General features: G+C 37.8%; 1 protein-coding gene across 1 annotated transcript in view; it reads right to left on the bottom strand.

Annotated features, from left to right (window-relative positions):
- Positions 1-18,444, bottom strand: part of RELN (reelin) — a gene marked incomplete at both ends in the record, with an annotated part of 510,757 nt that overhangs the window by 184,125 nt on the left and 308,188 nt on the right. Inside the window, 4 exons of the mRNA XM_080701477.1 lie at positions 389-517; positions 1,228-1,436; positions 2,839-2,951; positions 12,308-12,459. Of these exons, the coding sequence (XP_080557603.1) occupies positions 389-517; positions 1,228-1,436; positions 2,839-2,951; positions 12,308-12,459 (603 nt within the window). The remainder of the gene's footprint in view (positions 1-388; positions 518-1,227; positions 1,437-2,838; positions 2,952-12,307; positions 12,460-18,444) is intronic.

Genomic DNA, 18,444 nt, shown 5'->3' with positions numbered 1-18,444 from the left:
TATTACATGGATCACAGGTGGCAGAATAAGATCTTAACCCAGTCTAATTCCAAAACTCTACTTTCCTCTCTTTCTCTATGCTGCCTTTTCCCATAAGTAGGTAATTTGGCAATAAGCCTTTTGGTAATAACCACAGGATCATGATATAGAATTTAAATTTCTGTCATTCAAAACATAAGTCAAGTACATGAAGAATAAATGACCTTATTTATTGTGATCTTGCATCAGATTTAGTAAAAGTATTTTTTTTTAATGATACCACTCTTAAGGAGAAGTCAGGTTCATTAGCTATTATGGAGAAAAATGCCATAGTCTCAGGATTACTCATTGATTTTCATTCCACAACATGGATTCACGCCTTTCCACATGTTGGAGAGAATTTACTCACCCACTGTAGTTCTCGGAGGAGTAGATGGTGCTGTGGGGGAGGTGAGGACCAGCGCAGATCTCAGGTAGGCATTCAGTGTGGAGGAGGGACCAGGAACGCCCATGGTTGGTAGAAAACTCTAAGTTGACACTAATAACACCAGAGCAAGCACAAGAAAAAAGGGGGCAAAGATAACAAAAATTTTTAAAACCTACATTTTTATCTCTGGCTCAATACACTAAACATCTGTAATACTAGTGTGAAATTTCCTAAAGACTAATGTTTCTTAAATGAGTGCTTACTCTTTCAAGAAAGTCTGACCAGCCTCCAAAGGGCAAGCAGTGAAATCACTGCTATAAAAACAACTATGTTTGAAAGACAACAAATGGTAACTTCAGTTGGTGCTCTAGAATCTGATAGATGGCGAGGCAATTACCGTGTCTCACACTGTCACTCCATCCTGTGAATGTGAGACCTGACAAAATTCTTAGGAAGGATGCTAGCAACACTTCCACAGGGAAACTGAGAAGTCTTAGCTCCTGAAGTGTTAATTGATTTCCATGCCTATTATTAGGGGTTCACTAGTCAACAAGAGGTCAAGCTTGTTTTCAGTATCTTTCAGCAATCTGTTGTAGTGGATGGCTACCACCTAAGATCCAGTTCTTAGAATGAAGCCCTTCCCATTGCAAATCTACCCAATCATACCTCACATATTAACTGAGGGGCAGGACTCTTTGGGGGAAAATGTATATTTTATCAAAAACCCAGGTAAAAGCCTCCCGAGAAATTATTTTTGATTCGGTAGCTAAGTCCATGTGTTATTTTAAAAGTCAGAACCCTCACAAAATAGCTCTTCCTACCTGTTACCAGGTTGATGGGTTCCACATCCCAGATTAATGGAAAACTGGATCATATGAGACATTGTAGAAGGAAGGACAGGTAAGACATGGAAAAAGTCAACAGCCCAGACATTCCTGTTATGCCCTTGATGGTTCTTTTGCCTGAGACAAAATTTGGTAGCAGGAGTCTGAAGTTCAGGATTGATGACCACAGAAACCAAAGATGGAACCTTCCAAATGAAAGAAACCAAATTCACTCATAATCTTTTCTTGTTAGTCAATGTGAAGTCTCCCAAATTCTATCTAGTAATCACTATATACATAACTGGCAACTATTGAGCATCAGGCAATGTCCCTTGTGGTCTATTTGTTATTTCATGTAGAAGATGCTGCCAAGGAGTATTGGTTTCAGTGACTAAGAGTTCCTCCTTTGCACACTGGAGGGTCTCCTCCTTTAAGACTGATCAGGCTCACTCTACCTGAAGATAAACTAGCCTAAGTGCTTTAAAAGTTATCAAATTATGTGTACTCGCATTATTTACTTTAGCATAAGGTGAAGGGAACTTGCCCTTTATCATTAGTACTTTTAAAAGTGGATTTGTATAGAATCAATGGTTTTCCAAAGTAGTATTCTAAAAATAGGACTCTAAGCAAATGCAGTCAGAGCCACTGTAGAATAACTTATAAAACTGATTTGGTCTGAGCCATGCTGATGTAATGCAGAGCGGATGTAACAACACCAGGCCACAACTGGAAACATAGCTCATTATGAGACCTCTAGAAGTATAATTTGGGTTACCCTCACATATAGAGCATGCTGACTTTCCCTGGTTGCTCCCCACTTTGGCTGTGTTTAAGCTCTGTAAAGTGCCCCAGGTGACATCAACGTGGCAAGAAAGCTAACTAATAATGAGGTTGTGGGTATAATCTTAGCACAGATAAATCTATTCTAATGAAAAATAATTTGACACCCTATGACAAACATCTCATATGATTTTGAAGCAACAACCAGAGACAACATGTGTCCTATATCCAAAGGGCAAAGGCAAAAGGTCAACTTCAGTCACTCTAGTTAGCAAAAGAGAGAGCAAAGAGAAGAATAATCTGTACCACTAGAGTGTATTCTGCCTGGGAACCCTCCCAAGGCTGGGTAAATACTCATTATGCCCGATAGCAAGCCTGTGAGGCTGCATAATTAAAGTCACTTTTAAGAGCTTTCTTGGGAACAAGGATAACTGACAGTCAGAGTATTGGGTTCCCCATTATTGTTGCTGATGGACTGTAATTCTTTCTTTTTGACAAAATCTGATTTTTCATTTGTATCAGAAATAAGAGCGAATGTTAGAATGTCCATGTCACTTTTTTTTTAAATTATTCTTTATTTCGAAACTGGGTCTCACTGAGTTGCAGAGGGCCTCACTAAATAGCTGAGGCTGTCCGCGAACTGCGATCCTCCAGTCTCAGCCTCCCAAATGCTGGGATTACAAGCGTGCACCACCACGCCCGGCTTTGTCCATGTCACTTAAAAAAAAAAAAATCCTGGTAATTTCCTGGGCTGCCAGAAAAGAGACTCCTTCATCTGTCTTGGGAATTCTGAGGTGAGCCATTTGGCACAGGGATTGGTATTTGTACCTTATATGAGGAATAGGAAAGCGTATCCAGTACAATGTGTTCTTTTCTTCCTTCAGTCTTTGCATACAATATGATATCATTTTCATGAGAGTTTCCAGGGTCACAAATCCCCCCTGTACCAAACAAAAATTTTATGTTGTTTGTACCAACTTGCATAAAAACCTCCCAAATCCCCAAAACCAACATCATAAAATACAATGTTTCAGAATAAAATTATAGTACCCAGATATCACTTAAGAATAGCCTTAAAGATAACCAGATTCAAAGAAATAATTTATGAATATAGTTCAGATAGACCATGCTAAAAAGGACATTCACAAAGGTCAATAACTATTTGCCTAATGGGATTACTCAAATTAATGTCTGAGTCGAGAAGTGACTACATGTCCAAGTTTCAACCCATGTTAAAAAGATGTGCTCTGCTTTTCAATAAACCATTGCTTCCTTATATTTGAGATTTTTATAGTCAAAGTTCAGAATCTATTGATTATATTTAAAAACAAGTTTCAAAGTCTTCTGAAGTGGTGTCATTCAGACTGTTATAAAGTAACATCTATAGTATTTTAGCATATATATTTGTATTTTAAGCACAGTTCATTTTCCAGTTTTCATTTTTATGTTTGTTTTTTTCTAGTTTCAGTATCATTCTTATATTTAGTACCCCATTTACTTGTTGGAAGGTACATGTTACTTCCTATGATGCTACTTTACAGTCACACGAAATGACATATCACTAGAACTGAAAGACAATTAACATCATTTTGATGATGAAAGTGACTTCTTAGTCACTTAGGAATCTGAAGCTCAAGGTCTTTAAATAGTTGGGAGTTAAGACATTATCAGATGTTAAGTCTTCTACCATTTAATCTTCTATTCTTTCTACTGCTATGCTTGGTCAATAATTCTTTCTCTTTCTAGCTTTTATCTAGTGTCTGTATAACCTGGATTTGAGAGGATATCAGACCTAATAAAAGCTTCTTTACCCCCACTATTGTCCTTCATAATAACCTCAATCATACCATAAAGATTGTGGATATATACATGCATTTACTAGCAAACAACCTAGCCCTAAAGTCCAAAGTTTGTAACATTAATTTTTTCTTTTATTATCTTTCTAAAAATTCATTTAGTTCTTTTTTAAAAATATTTTATTGGTGCATTGTATTCATACATCATAATGGGGTAAAAAACTTGTGTGTGCATACATGTACACATCTCCCATTTAGCCCCTACCTAAGTCCCACCCCATTCCCTCCCCATCCCTCCTTCCCATGCTTGGCTTAGTGGTTGACTTCGATATATTTAAGTATATTGTGTGCTTTAGAGAATTTCCTTCTTCCCCCTTCCAATCTCCTCATTTAGGTCATCTTGTTTGCTCCTCTATGGGATTTCCTTTTTTCATCTAGAGTTCCTCCTATGACCCATTTCTCCTTAGCTTTCACATATTAGGGAAAGCATCCAATTTCTTATATTTTGTGACTGACTAATCTCACTTAGTATAATGTCCTTCAGTTCTATCCATTTCCCTGAAAATGATATAATTGTGTTTTTTATGGCTGAGTAAAATTCCATTGTGTACATATCCCACAGTTTTATAATCCATTCATCTGTTGATGGACATCAATCAACCACCATCAATGTTAAGTTTCACCCATAAGCAATTGCTATTGCTAATTCACTATCTGGAATTAAAGAAACCAAGAAAGTGTCAATTGTCTATAACTGTCTGGTTCAAAGTCCATCTGGGTAATTGAGTCTGATCTCAGGAAGAAATGTCTGATAAATGATATTTAAGCAAGAAAGCTAGATAGAATATAATAAACACAAGGAATTTCATGGTAACTAAAGAAAAAGAGAGTTTCCTACAGCAAGGCTTTGATAGGACGACCATACATTGGACAGGAATAGAGGTGTTCTTAGTGACCAAGGCAAGTCTTGGGGATTCATCTGGCAAGATGTATTCTGCAGTGAAGTTATCATAGTTCTGGAACCCTTGCCATTAAGATGACTCAGTTATAGGTTTATCTGATACTATAAACAATGACTATTTCTTCATGTTTAGCAGTTAAATTTTTTTCTAGCCCATTAATGAGAATAATGATCTGTCCTTGAGGCTCCTCTGAGATTACAGCATGAGCCAGTCTCTGAGGTACCACTTCTAGATTATGAAGAAAACTGATTTCCTGAATCTATAAACCTGAGACCAGCCCCCACTAAGGCCCCACTAAGGTCACTGGAGGCCATGCTAATTGGAAAGCTGTCTTGTTTATATATCCTTATTTCATCTTCCCAAATGCAATAATGTTCAATACACTAAACTAATAGCTTAACAAACGACTAGCATGTGGCTTTGGGAGTGCCCCACTGGAATTGTATTGTACAGATACTCTCAATTCTCTTAGGTTAATTATAAAATTATTTGGTATATCTGAGCAACATTAGTGGACACAACCCAAGAAGTTGGTTTGATGGCAGGGCAGAGAAGTCAGGGTCTAGACTGAACACCAAGCTCATTTAAGACAAACTGGAGAACTCTAGGAATGAGCTTGCTATTTTCTAGCAGAGCCAGGAGAGGAAGCTCAGCATATTCCACTCCATTGCTGAGTTCCTAGCACAGCCTGGGAGTTTGTGAGACAACAGGAAGTTACACGTGGAGCTGTTGGAAATGAATTTCCACGTTGTTGAAAAGTTTTGGGGAGGAGATTGAAATTCCAGCTCGGGACACACTATATTTATTTTTGAATACCTTGTGAGAAAATGTGCCCGACAGTTTACTCTATTCTCATGGAGGATGGAATAGATGGATTCAGGGTAGGATGACAGAGAGGTGCTCTTCGGCAGAGGGAATGCCACAGGAAGGCTAAGGGGTGAGAGGCTGCCAGGGACTTCTGAGAGCATTCCCAGTATGCACAGCCTGAAAAGCCAAAGCACATGGACACACACACACACACACACACACACACACACACCTGATAGATATAGGAAAACTCCTTCAAGAATTTCACCAGCAGAGTTAAGAAAAAGGAGTCTGGATCTTGAGGAAACTGCAGAACCCAGGGAAGCTACTTATGGCTTTTCAATTTCATAAAGAATTCATGTTGCTAACGGTGGCAGGCACTATCTGGACCAAGGCTTCTTTTGGACCCAACTCATGGAGCATTAATAAAAGTGATAACATCGATTTATTGAGCAGTTGTCACGTGCCATGCAACAGGTAAAGGTAAATACAAATATTATCTTTTTTCATTTCAAAATAGCATTTTCCAGTAAGTATTAGTATGTATCTACATTGCTGAGTGAAAATGAGGTCAAGAGACATGATATAATGAACCCATTGTACCAGAGTTAAGTCTGTTTTCTTTTGTTTGTTTTTTGTTTTGATAACAGTCTTGCTGAGTTGCGGAGGGTCTCATTAAGTTGCTGAGGTTAGCTTCAAACCTGTGACTCTCCTGCCTCAGCATCCCAAATACTGGAATTACAGGTATGCACTACCATGTCTAGCTGTAGTCTGCACTTAATGTTACTTTTTTTAACTTCAAACTTATATTACTAGTTAATTGGGAAGCCTTATATGAGCCTATTTACAAAACATTAACATTGGCGTGCTACATATGATAGGCATATGTAAATAGGAATGTAATGGATATTTACTGGATTAAGTAAGGTACATTGAGAACAGAGAAGATAGACTGATGACAGGGTCTCATCCCAGTGAATGTGTATTGTTCAAAGGCAATGAGCGGTAGAGAAAGTCTAAGGACTTTAACATTTGCATCTTTTTTGCATTTTATTACATTCTTCACTGTTTTGATAAAGACTGAGTAAAGCCATTATAAACGATGGTCTCTGGGGGAAAGATACATGTAAAAACAAAATTTCTTTTTGAAAATCAGGATTTTTTTGAGTGCTGAACACATTTAAAGAATCGATCACACACACACACACACACACACACACACACACACACACACACACACACACGTGAAAGGTCCCGGGCAGAATGGGTTTAGTGCACCATCACTAAAGCCATGGGCCCTGAACTATCCAATCCCTATAGTTTCATTAGCTTCTTCCCTGCGTTCTGCATTCTCTCTGCTTTCCCAAGAACAGTCTGTGAACTGTATCCCTTTTCAGAGAGAAGGGAAACTCAAGCAGGAGCCTCCCCCAACCCAGAATGTCAGAAGAAGAAAGTCCAAAAGGAGCCGAGATGTTAAAGTGATGACAGATGCAATCTGAAAGCTCCCTCGGGGGGCAATTTACCAGTTCTGTGAAATCTCAGTGACAGCGACTCCTCCAGAAAAAAGTGGATTCCTCCTTCGCTTCGCAGCCTTTGAGGCACTGTGGAAACTAGTACTTAAGGAGCATCTTATACAGCACGAAGGCACAGAAAGACTTCAATAGAAGCTGCTGGACGGCCAGTTTAAAAGTATTTCACGTGCTCTTTTACATAGCATTTGGGATACTTACTTATATCCAGAAAGTGGCTATTTAAGTTTGACTATTTCCAGGTCATTGAGCTGGAAGGGAAATATTTTCCCTGTCTGTGGTTTTGCTTTCCATGGCTTAAACATGGTCTGAAAGTATTAATATTTATCTTGATGTGGAACTACTCATATAAAGAGAGGAAGATCACATCCACATAACTTTTATTGCAGTTTATTTTTGTAATTGTTCCATTACTACTAGTTGTCATTGCTAATCTCTTATTGTGCCCAATTTATAAATCAAACTTTATCATAGGTATGTATATATAAAAGACAGTATATATAGGGTACTGTACTATCTGTGCCTTCAGGTCTCTACTGGAGATCTGGGAACAAATTCCCCAGTGTTAAGGGGGAACTACTTATATAAAAGAATGATAATTAGCAGTAAACTGTACTGTGCTGCCATAATTTCAGTTAAGATCAAAGAAAAGAAATAAATGTGTGAGTTCAAAAAGATGAACACAAAGTAGCTGCTCAGTAATTTTTATTTTTATTTTGGCAGGTCTAGGGATGGAACCCAGGGGCATTTGACCTCCAAGCTACACCCACTGCCCTATTTTTTTATTCTTTATTTTGAAACAGGGTCTCACTAAGTTGTGGAGGGCCTCACTAAGTAGCTGGGGCTGTCTGTGAACCACGATCCTCAGGTCTCAGCCTCCCGAATGCTGGGATTACAAGTGTGCGCCACTACGCCTGGCTTCAGCAAGTGTGTGTGTGTGTGTGTGTGTGTGTGTGTGTGTGTGTGTATACATATACATATGTATCTATTTTTAGGAACAATAAATAGTTGAAGTGGTGCCTGTTTGGTCACTGCAGTCTTGTTTACTACATTCTGGCTCTAAAAATGGCTCTGAATACTGTCCCTCAATGAATTTGTGTTGGTTAAATGAATGTGTGAACAAAAGAAGTAGACTTTGAACTGAACTCCAGAAGTTGAGCAAGTTTCCTGGAAGCTCTACTCACAGAAATCTGATAAAACCCAGGATAGAACACATCACTGAAAAGGACCTGAGAGGGAGGAAGTTTGACTTGGTCTAGATGAATAACTAGCCACTGATTTATCGAAGGTGTCATATTTACTGGGGGTTTACTTCTGCACTCCTTTTAACTATGTTATCTTAAATTTCTTTCCATATTGCTTCCTTTGATAGTCTTTTCTTTAAGGTCTGGTCTTATCTGATCCCACCTTACCATTACCTCACCCTTTTCTATCCATCCTATCCTGTGCTGTCCTATAAGTATCTTCCCGAAGTGCCGTGGTTTTCTCAAGATGCAGACCTCATCTCATAACTCTACTAATGAAATTCTTCAAGTATGGCCCCGTTTCGCTGTTGTTTGTCTTTGTGGCACTGAGGATCAAACCCAGAGACGTTATACTTTCAAGCTACTGTCTCAGCTCCTTTTCCAAATTTTTGCCTTGAACCATTGTCTTGCTAGGTTCATAAGAGTCTTGCTATGTTGCTTAGGCTATCTTCAAACCTGTGATCCTCCTGCCTCAGCTTCCCGAGTACTGGGATTACAGGCTTGTGCCACCATGTCTGGCCCTGTGTGTGTGTGTGTGTGTGTGTGTGTGTGTGTGTGTGTGTGTATTTATAAAATAAACATATGTATGTTTATATATAAATATATAATTTATATGTAAGAATATGTATAATATATATATATATATACACACACACACACACACACACACACACACACACACACACATTTAAATTCCATGTACTTTGGCTTCCTAGCATTATATATTGGAAATGCTCTCTATAAGTCCCTGATGGCCACTCAGGCCTTATTCTGGTTTCTCTTTGTGGCAGTCCCTCTATTGCAGATCACCTCTCTTTCATCCACTCTGAATCACTCTCGCCTATCCTCCTTCAGGACAAATGACACCTTCCTCCAACTCCCTTTGCCCTTTCTTAGTCCCTTTGCCTAATCTTTGCCCTTCTACCTACATCTGGCAGAGGCCTCCCAGCAAGAATTTTTCATGTCTTAGGTTACCTGTTGCTTGGAAGACACAGCAGTCTATCCCAGTGCTCTAGTTTTCACCTGTGTGGGGATGATTTCAGATCTGCTCCAAACCCTGACTAGAATTTCTATCACCACATGGCATTCTAGAGACCTCAATCTTAACATATCTAATATCAAAATCATCTCTACACTTGTCTCCTTTTTTGCCATTTCCTATTTTATGAAATAGGGCCATTCTTCAAATCACCCAGAAGTGAAATCTGTGTCCTCTCTAGTACAGTTCTTATAATCCCCAGTCTCTGGGCACCAACTTAAACTCAGTTGGTTTTGTTTCTTCAGTTTTGCCAGCGGAGCCCCCTCCTTTCCATCACATCACTGCCTTGATTCTTCCTTGGCTGGACTAAGGCAGTAGCCTCCTAACTTAAGAGTTGCCAGATAAAATTCACTGCATGGAAAATGTTTGTCCCCAAAGTTACTGTTTATCTGTTATACACATTCAACTGTGCTGTAGTTTTCTTTCCTTCTTTCTTTCTTCTGTTTTGTTTGTTTTTGATGAATTTCAACAGCCCTACCCTAACTAGTTTATTGTCCTCTAGTTTCTGTTTGCCTCAGTCTTTCTTTCAAACTCAGGCTAGAATTATCTTTCTAAATCACAGGTGAGCTGGGCGTGGTGGCAAATGCTATAATCCCAGCATTCAGGAGGCTGAGACCAGAGGATTGTGGTTCACAGACAGCCTTAGCTACTTTTAGCGAGGCCCTTCACAAATTAGTGAGACCCTGTTTCAAAATAAAGAATAAAAAATAGGCAGGGGGTGTAGCTCGGTGGTCGAATGCCCCTGTGTTTCATCCCCAGACCTGCAATAACTAACTAAATAAATTACAGGTGATCTTACAGATCTAAAAGGGCCCTCTGATCGTTCCAGGCTATTTAAAAAGAAATTACCAAACTCCTCAGTATAAGATTAAAGAAAATCTTTATCATGGCTCCCATTCACTTTTCTAGCTCCATCTTACATGCTTCCATTTATTTATATTGGGAAAAATCACCTAGCCCCAAATATATCACATACTTTCATTTTCATGCTCCCCTTCTTTTCCCCAAAATGGCTTAGCTTGGAATTCTCTTCTTCCTTTAAATGTAAATCAGGCTGGCCTTCAAGACTGACTTTATCAAGTTTCACCCTATCCCTGTACACCTGCAGATGCTCAGAGCTTCCCCTCTGCTTCCACGGCAGCTTTATTCCACTGAGGCATGCCAAATTTTATATATATATATGATATATAAATATATATAAATATATATATAAATATATATATATATTATATATATATTCACATCTCCTTAGGTGTTTCATGTGAACAGGGGCTTTGTCTAATATTTATATCAATGACAAGAAAGATACATAAGTCTCTTATTAGTCACTCTTCCAAGTGATCTGCATGTATTTACCCATTTGCAACTTGGATTTAAGTGGCATTATTCTCCCCCTGTATTCTCCATATATTCTAGCTCAGGACTCGAAATGTTATAGACATGTCTTACTCTTTCAACTGAATGGGGATGATTTTATTTAGGATAAAGTACTTCTTTGGGGGGCTCATTCAAGTTCATTTTTCCTGCAGAGTCAATACTATTGAATTCAAAACTTGATTATCTGCTTTGTTTTAGAAAGAAGGAAAAATAACTCAATGTCTCATAGATGGGCACTTACATAGAGGAATTTATTTAGCAACAACTTAACATTGTGTAGACACACTCAACTGGGTTGTTTTTACTATGAAATAAAGAGAAATCAATAATTTGAATATATTTTACCAAAAATGGTAAAGAAAAGGGGAAATAAATTAGACTGGCATACAAGCCATTACAGCTTTTATTTATTTGTTTTGCTTAAGGCTTTCCAGAAATCACTTAAAACAGGATGAACACTCATTATTTAAAAGAAATGAACTCTGGGTCTTTCATGTGCAAGCCATTTCAGAAAAGGTAAGGACTCCCTGAAAAGTGAGACTGTACTATCTCATATCCAGGACCTCTATGTTATCAAACAGGTCATTTTTGGAAACAAGGCAATGCCATTACTGAAATGTGCTGAAGAGCATGGCAGAAACTTGAGGTCTACCATCCAATCAGGAGCTATGTGATCACGAGCACACAAGGTGAAGTGAGGAGTAAACAGCCCCCGAGGAAGCCTAGACTCGGGAGAGCTGGCCGTCCTGATGAACTGACATCTTTGCTAGTAAGTTCAATAATGTTTGTTTCCTGTTTCACTTGCAGATGTCGCCTGTGCTTTTCCACCCTCAACAAAAGAAGACATGTGACACCCACCCACACTTCTGGGATGACATCAGTGGAAGAATTTGTCACTGTGGCTCTTGTTGACTAGCAGAATGAATTAGAGAGGTCACAAATTCCAACCCCCTGATCCATCTTTCTTTACTTCCCCAACTTTATTTATTTGCTTTGCAATAACTTTGAAGAAAAATATGTCTTATGAACACTTCTTGATGTGTTTGTGCTCAGAAAGTAGAAAATATTATTACAGTATGACAAATATTAGTATTCTGTTTTTTTTTTTTTTTATCCCCCAGCTTTCCACATCTGAAGAGTTAGGCAATGCTGAGATATCCAGGAAAACAGATGACTCACCTTGAGGACTGGTTGAGTGAGGTGACAGGCTGTGGACAAAGGGGTTGCTTTGCTCTTAGCTTCTCTCCCGTTGCCTTTTCAGCCATGACCATGGAGGGAGAGGTGGAGGGAGGAGGGAAGGTGTTTTGGCATTGAGTCTGCAGGCCTAGTCATGGTATGCCCAAACCGGCCGTCTATAAGAAGATGCCACCAGGCTGGTCTGAAGCTGGATGAGTGCCACAGGCCTCTTCTGGGTCCCCAGAGTTCATATTTAATGAATTTTTTTATTATATATGGTATATAACAAATAATCTTACTTTCTCAGGAACAGGCACTGATCTGGAACCTGCCCTAGAGTCAAGGGGTTTGTTCAGAGTGTACCTACCCATCACGAAGTAGAACCTCAGGTTCCCAGAGCCGGTAGTGTCCATGTATGGAGTGCATAACTTCCTCTCTCCATCTTTGAGGAAGACGAGCGATAAACCTGATTCTACTGTTCCACACTCTGTACCAATAAGAGCTCCCAAGATGTCCCATCTTGAGAGAGAGAGAGAGAGAGAGAGAGAGAGAGAGAGAGAGAGAGAGAGAGAGAAATCAAGTTAGAATATATTAAGTAAAAAATTTACCAAGTATAACTTTTATTTTTTTTTTGACAGTATGGGATGGAACCTAGGGGCATTGTACCTCCGAGCTACACCTCCAGCCCTTGTTTTTTTTTTTTTTTTGAAACAGGGTCTCATTGAGTTGTGAATGGCCTCTTTAAGTAGCTGAGGTTGTCTGCAAACTGCCATCCTCAGGTCTCCGCCTCCCAAATGCTAGGATTTAAGCATGAGCCACCATGCCCGGCCCAAGTATAACATTTTTTAATGAAGAACATTTACTTAGAAATGAATAATTCTGAAATAAAGATGTGGTATTGCAGATTTTAGGCAATCGATACAATTACATATTCCATTCACTGTTGAGGTTCTTCTGTTTTTTATTTGAAAACATTTAATAAGTACTATGCCTAGTTTGTCTAAAGTGGGCAGAGCCAGCGCTAGACCAAGACAGTCTTTATGCTTAAAGTACTTAACTGAGTTGGGGAACCAAAATTTTTTTTGTGTGTGTAGTACTGGTGTTCCCGGAAGCCCTTCTACCTCCAGGCTACGCTCCCAGACCTATTTTTTTTCTTTTTTTTTTTTTTGAAACAGGGTCTCTTAAGCCAGCGAGGCTGGCTCCAAACCAGTGCTATCCTCCTGTCTTAGCCTCCCAAGCACGGGGATTACAAGTGTGCGCCCGGCTGGGAAATCAAATTTGAACTAAGAAAATTAATTCTCTTTTAATTCTTTTAATTCTTCTTAGCTCTAACTTTGTTTGTTTTTTTGTACTTCGGGTTGAACCCAGGGTATTCTGTCTACAAGCTATACTCCCAGACCTTTTTATTTTTTATTTGAAAAATAGGGTCTTGCTAAGTTACATAGAATCTCACTAAGTTGCTGAGGCTGGCCTCAAACCTACAATCCTCCGTCTCAGTGCCTCAATGCTGGGATTATAGGTGTGTGCCACTGTGCTGACTCAAAGCTCTATTTTTAAAACTACATAGTAAACCAGGCATGGTGGCGCACGCTTGTAATCCCAGCATTTGGGAGGCTGAGACAGGAAGATAGCGGTTCCCAGACAGACTCAGCTACTTAGTGAGGCCCTTTGCAACTCAGAGAGACCCTGTTTCAAAATAAAGAATAAAAAATAGGGCTGGAGGTGTAGCTTGGAGATAGAATGCTCCTGGGTTCTGTCTCCAGTACTGCAAACATAAAAAACAAAAACAGCTACATAGTGAATATTTAATTTATTTTGTGTGTGTGGTACTAGGGATGGAACCCAAGGCATTCCACCTCTGAGCTACACCCCAGCCCTATTTTTATTCTTTTTTATTTTTGAAACAGGGTCTCATTGAGTTGCAAAAGGCCCCACTAAGTGGCTGAGGCTGTTGGCAAACCTGGATCCTCCTGTCTCAACCTCCCAAATGCTGGGATTACAAGGATGTGACACCACACCTGGCTTGTGAATATTTAATTTCCATGACCGTACTTTTCATTTTTAAAAGTTCTGTTTGGCGTTTTTAAACATCTACTTTAAAAAAAAAACGTTTTTCATAGTATCCCTTCTTTCAAAATGACTTAAGATTCTTAAAGGCTCTTTTAAAATCATTTACTTATTTTATATCTCCCTCATGTTTCTCTTTTCTCTGAATCGCTGGATGCACTTTTCTCCTGTTTGCATATTTGCTGACTGTCCTTTTTGGTGGATCATAAAATCATGTACAATTTCTTACTGTGAGTTCAACTTACATGGATTTGCTTCCATTGTGAATTCCACACACGTAGTGCAGTAGAACTCTGTCTACTGAGGGTTTTTGCATTTGTGTTGGTGAGTGCCTTGGAGTTTCCTGAATTCATTTTTACATTAATTTCTCAGTTTAGAATTTTTTCATCAGCCAGGTGGAATTAATGTGCATTTTATATTTGTTTAGGGTTTCCATTCTCCTGGGAGATTTCCCACCCCTGAATCATGGAGGAGAGCTATTATCCTAAGCATTTCCTTATGGAGAAAGGGCTTCTCAGATGTCTAAATTTAAACAAAGATGTCAGTTCTAGCTGTCATCTGCCAAGTACCCTGTGTGGGTATTCTAACCCTAAACCTGTGCTCCAAATTATATCCAGGTGTGGTATACCTTGAACTTTCTAAGTTTAAGCTAAAAGGCTAAACAGCTAACCATTTAGGTTGCAACCTTTGATTCTGGCACCTGCTCATTTCCTTTCCCTCTCCTACAGTATGTATAAAGAAAATTATCATATTCTACCCCAACATTTCTGTGGTCTTGCAGAGGGAAGGGGACTGCCTTGTAACCACAGTTTCAAAATTTTCAGTGGGCTGATACTGTTAATAACAATGAGAAATTAAACAAAATAAGCCAGTTCATTTTAGGCTCTCATTTAATTATATCAGGGGTATCAACAAAATGAACTAAAGGACTATGTCATCTTTCAGATCTGTGGGCAGCTTTTTCCGAGTTAAGATTCAATTTTCAAAAGTGTTAAATAATCAAATTCTAAATGTAACCTGGTTATTAATTCTTCTACTGATCTTTAAACACTCAAATTACATACTTTGTATCCTGTTGACTTTATTATAAAGGAAGCAACTTCATAAGTAAAAATAAGCAAACAATTGTTCCTGAATATTAACAGTTCTCCTAAGGTATGAAGATTTTTTTCTTGTAAGAAAATAAATATAATGATTATTAGATATAATTTCTCCATCCAAAGCTTATAAGATTTTGAAAAGCCTCTTTTAGCAAGTATTTAAGCTACAGGCTCATCTCTCACTAGATAGACATTAGTTCCATTAAATTTATAAGGCAGACAAACTCTGCTGGAAATGTGCAAACAGAATTATAGCTGTTTTTGCTAAAATGTGTTAACCATCTGGGTTAACGAGAACATGATATTTTAATTCCTCTTACAAAATTCATCGACTAAAATTGACTGCTTAATTCTATTTTCAAATCAAAGTCCATCCATCCATGGAAATAATTTTTAGGTACATACCAAAAAAAAAAAAAAAAAAGAATAGCATATAACTACAATACCACGCATTTGGCAACAGCTACTGAAGGTCATGTGTAAATTTTTTTTTATTTTTTATTTTTGGTGGTACTGGGGTTCCTGGAAGCCCTTCTACCTCCGGGCTACACTCCCAGACCTATTTGATACTTTTTATTTGGAAGCAGGGTCTCTTAAGCCAGCAAGGCTGGCTTTGAACCTGAGCGATCCTCCTGTCTCTTCCTCCCAAGCGCGGGGATTACAAGCATGCGCCACCACGCCCGGCTCATGGGTAAATTATTAAAAGAATCGTATTATATATAGTTGTGTGGATAAGTTTATAATTTTTTCTTTTTTGCAGGTTTGGTGATGGAACCCAGGGGCATTTGACCTCCGAATTTTTAATGGCTTATCTTAGGAGAAAGTTTAATATTCTGGACTTTAAGGTAAAATTTTAAAATCCTAAATATTTAAAAACTAATTTCTTTTTAGTAGTTGTTTCTGGTCATGTCTAAGTGGCCATTTGTTATTCTCACAACCAACTTGTCTATAAATGGAGGAAACCAGGACACACACAGGTAAGTGCTTGCCTGAGGCCAACTGGCTATTTGGCTCTAAAATTGATGTCTTGTGTTTCTCAGTTTGCTGCTATCACAGTAGTTATGGTTCTAAAGAAGGTACTACACCAAGATGATATGTTAAACCATACCAATTTATAATAGATTCAGGACCAAAATCCTAGAAAATGCTTTTTAAATACGCATATTTTAACATTATATCAATCATCCCAGTAGTACAAGTAATGGCTTTTTGTTACAGCTCTTCATGGAACTGGCTCACTTGCAAATGAACCAGGAGTCTCTCTTGACGCATACATGAAAAACTTCACACTGGTTCATTGGTCTTTTACTTGCTCCATTTATCCCAATTAAACCACTCAGCCGACTGATCCACAAAGCAAGTTAAGGTTATAAATGATGCAGGTGATGACTCCTTTTAGACATCTATCTGCTTTAGAGTATTCTTAAAGTGAAAAATTAAATGGAAAATGATTGAACTGTCACAGACTGAAAGAATCTTCTATTTGAATGAAAAATGAGGTTAGTAGTTGTTTTTCTCTTGATTATTTGCTATAAATGAATAGCTTTCCTAGATTAATCTTAAATGAGTTATTCTCACAACCTCTACCATAAAGCTGCGTGAGATATAATCAGAATGTACATGTGTTTTCAGTCTTTATTTTAAAGCCCCAACACACCCAATTTTATTATCAATCGGTCTTTATTTTTCCCACCACAACTGTTGGAAGATAAGAAAAGTGAGACTCATTGCTTTAGAAATATTTATAACAAGTGGGAGAGAGAGCTTAGTCTGATTTGAAGAGAAAGAAGTGGAGAGAAATCTGCTTTTCTAAATTTTTACAAATGATGCCTTTTGTAAAAGTCCTATTGCCTTGAATAAATTACCCTGCACTTATTAAAAATTCAGTAGGATCCTGCCATAGCCAAAACACATTCTTTTGTGAATTTATATAAACAATGGCCGAGGCATGGTTGGAGGCAAAATCTCCTTGAGTGGATCCCGAGTTCCCTCAGCTCCCAGGAGCCTCTTTGGACTTCAGACAAAGTTGTGATACAGGAAGTAAAATTACAATATGATCAAATCTTGGAGGCCAGTAGTGGTTATTTGAGTTTTAGAACTATCTCAGATGGCACAAGATTTCTCTCAAAATGAGTATTGCTTCATTATGATTTAAATTGTTTTCTCCAAGGAAATGATCTTTGTGAACTGCATTTGAAGGAATGCCCGCCTAAGGGGGTGAGCTCTCTACAACACAGCAATTTATATTTATTCTTTTATGATTAATTATAAAATAAAAGCCCTATCTTATTTATTATAAATACATTGATATCTATTATTTATTACAAATAGAGAGAGGTGATGTTGAAGCACAGGGAAACAAAGTCTCCTATCAATAAAATGCCTGAAGGCAACTTTGTTCCTCAAAGATAGCAAGGTCACAATGATATTTAATTCATATCTTTAAAATAAGACTTTCTATTTTTTTGTGTGTATAATAAAAGAGCAATATTTTAGTAAGCAAAAATAACCTGAAAAGTTTCTTAGCTGGCAAGCAGATGGTCCTCTTTGTCAGCTGTTTTAGAATGCTTTATGGGTAAGAGTGTGTTTTAATCAGCTAGCACTTCCGTGTTTTTAAGAATAATATATTTTTTGAAGGGCAACTTGGCATTAACTATCAACACTAAAATTGCATACACACATACATACATATGAATATGTACATACACATACAAATATCGTATTTCCCTCTTATATTTTAGGAATTTACCTTTTAGAAATACTTTAACAACTACACAAGAATTTTCATTACAACAGTCTTTGCTTAATGGGGTTCAGTTAGATAAACAAGTACACTGCCTTTTTGAAATAATGAAGATTTATATTTACTGACTACAAGAGGCATTCATAATGTTTCTAAGTTTTTAAGAAACCAAGTTGAAGAATAATATGGAAAATGTGGTCTTAGTATTGTTGTTTTGGTATTATAATAGAAAAAAAATTTCTGAATATATGCTAACACTTTAACAGCGAGGGACACAAATTAGCATGTAGGTGCTTTTGGTTTTTACTTTACACATCTGCTTTGCCACAAGTAAATAATTTCCAGAAAAAAAAAGAAACAAGAAAGACATTCAGTTTATATATGCTATAATTCATAATAAAATTTAAATAATCTCATTATAGATGATGGGTATATTAAGACTATAAACAAAGGAAATAGAAGTATAATATTTTAATAAGATTTTACCCCTACTAATATTGGGATAAGGGGCAGTAGTGGTAATGGAATATTTCGTATTATATATGTAAATGTGTTTCATCATAATCTCCAGGATATATGAAACCCCATAAAGGT

This window comes from Muscardinus avellanarius (genome assembly GCF_963383645.1).
Source record: "Muscardinus avellanarius genome assembly, chromosome: 9".
In the NCBI taxonomy this organism is placed as follows: domain Eukaryota; kingdom Metazoa; phylum Chordata; class Mammalia; order Rodentia; family Gliridae; genus Muscardinus; species Muscardinus avellanarius.
Note: the sequence above shows the minus strand (reverse complement) of the source record. Positions and strands in the feature narration are given on the sequence as shown.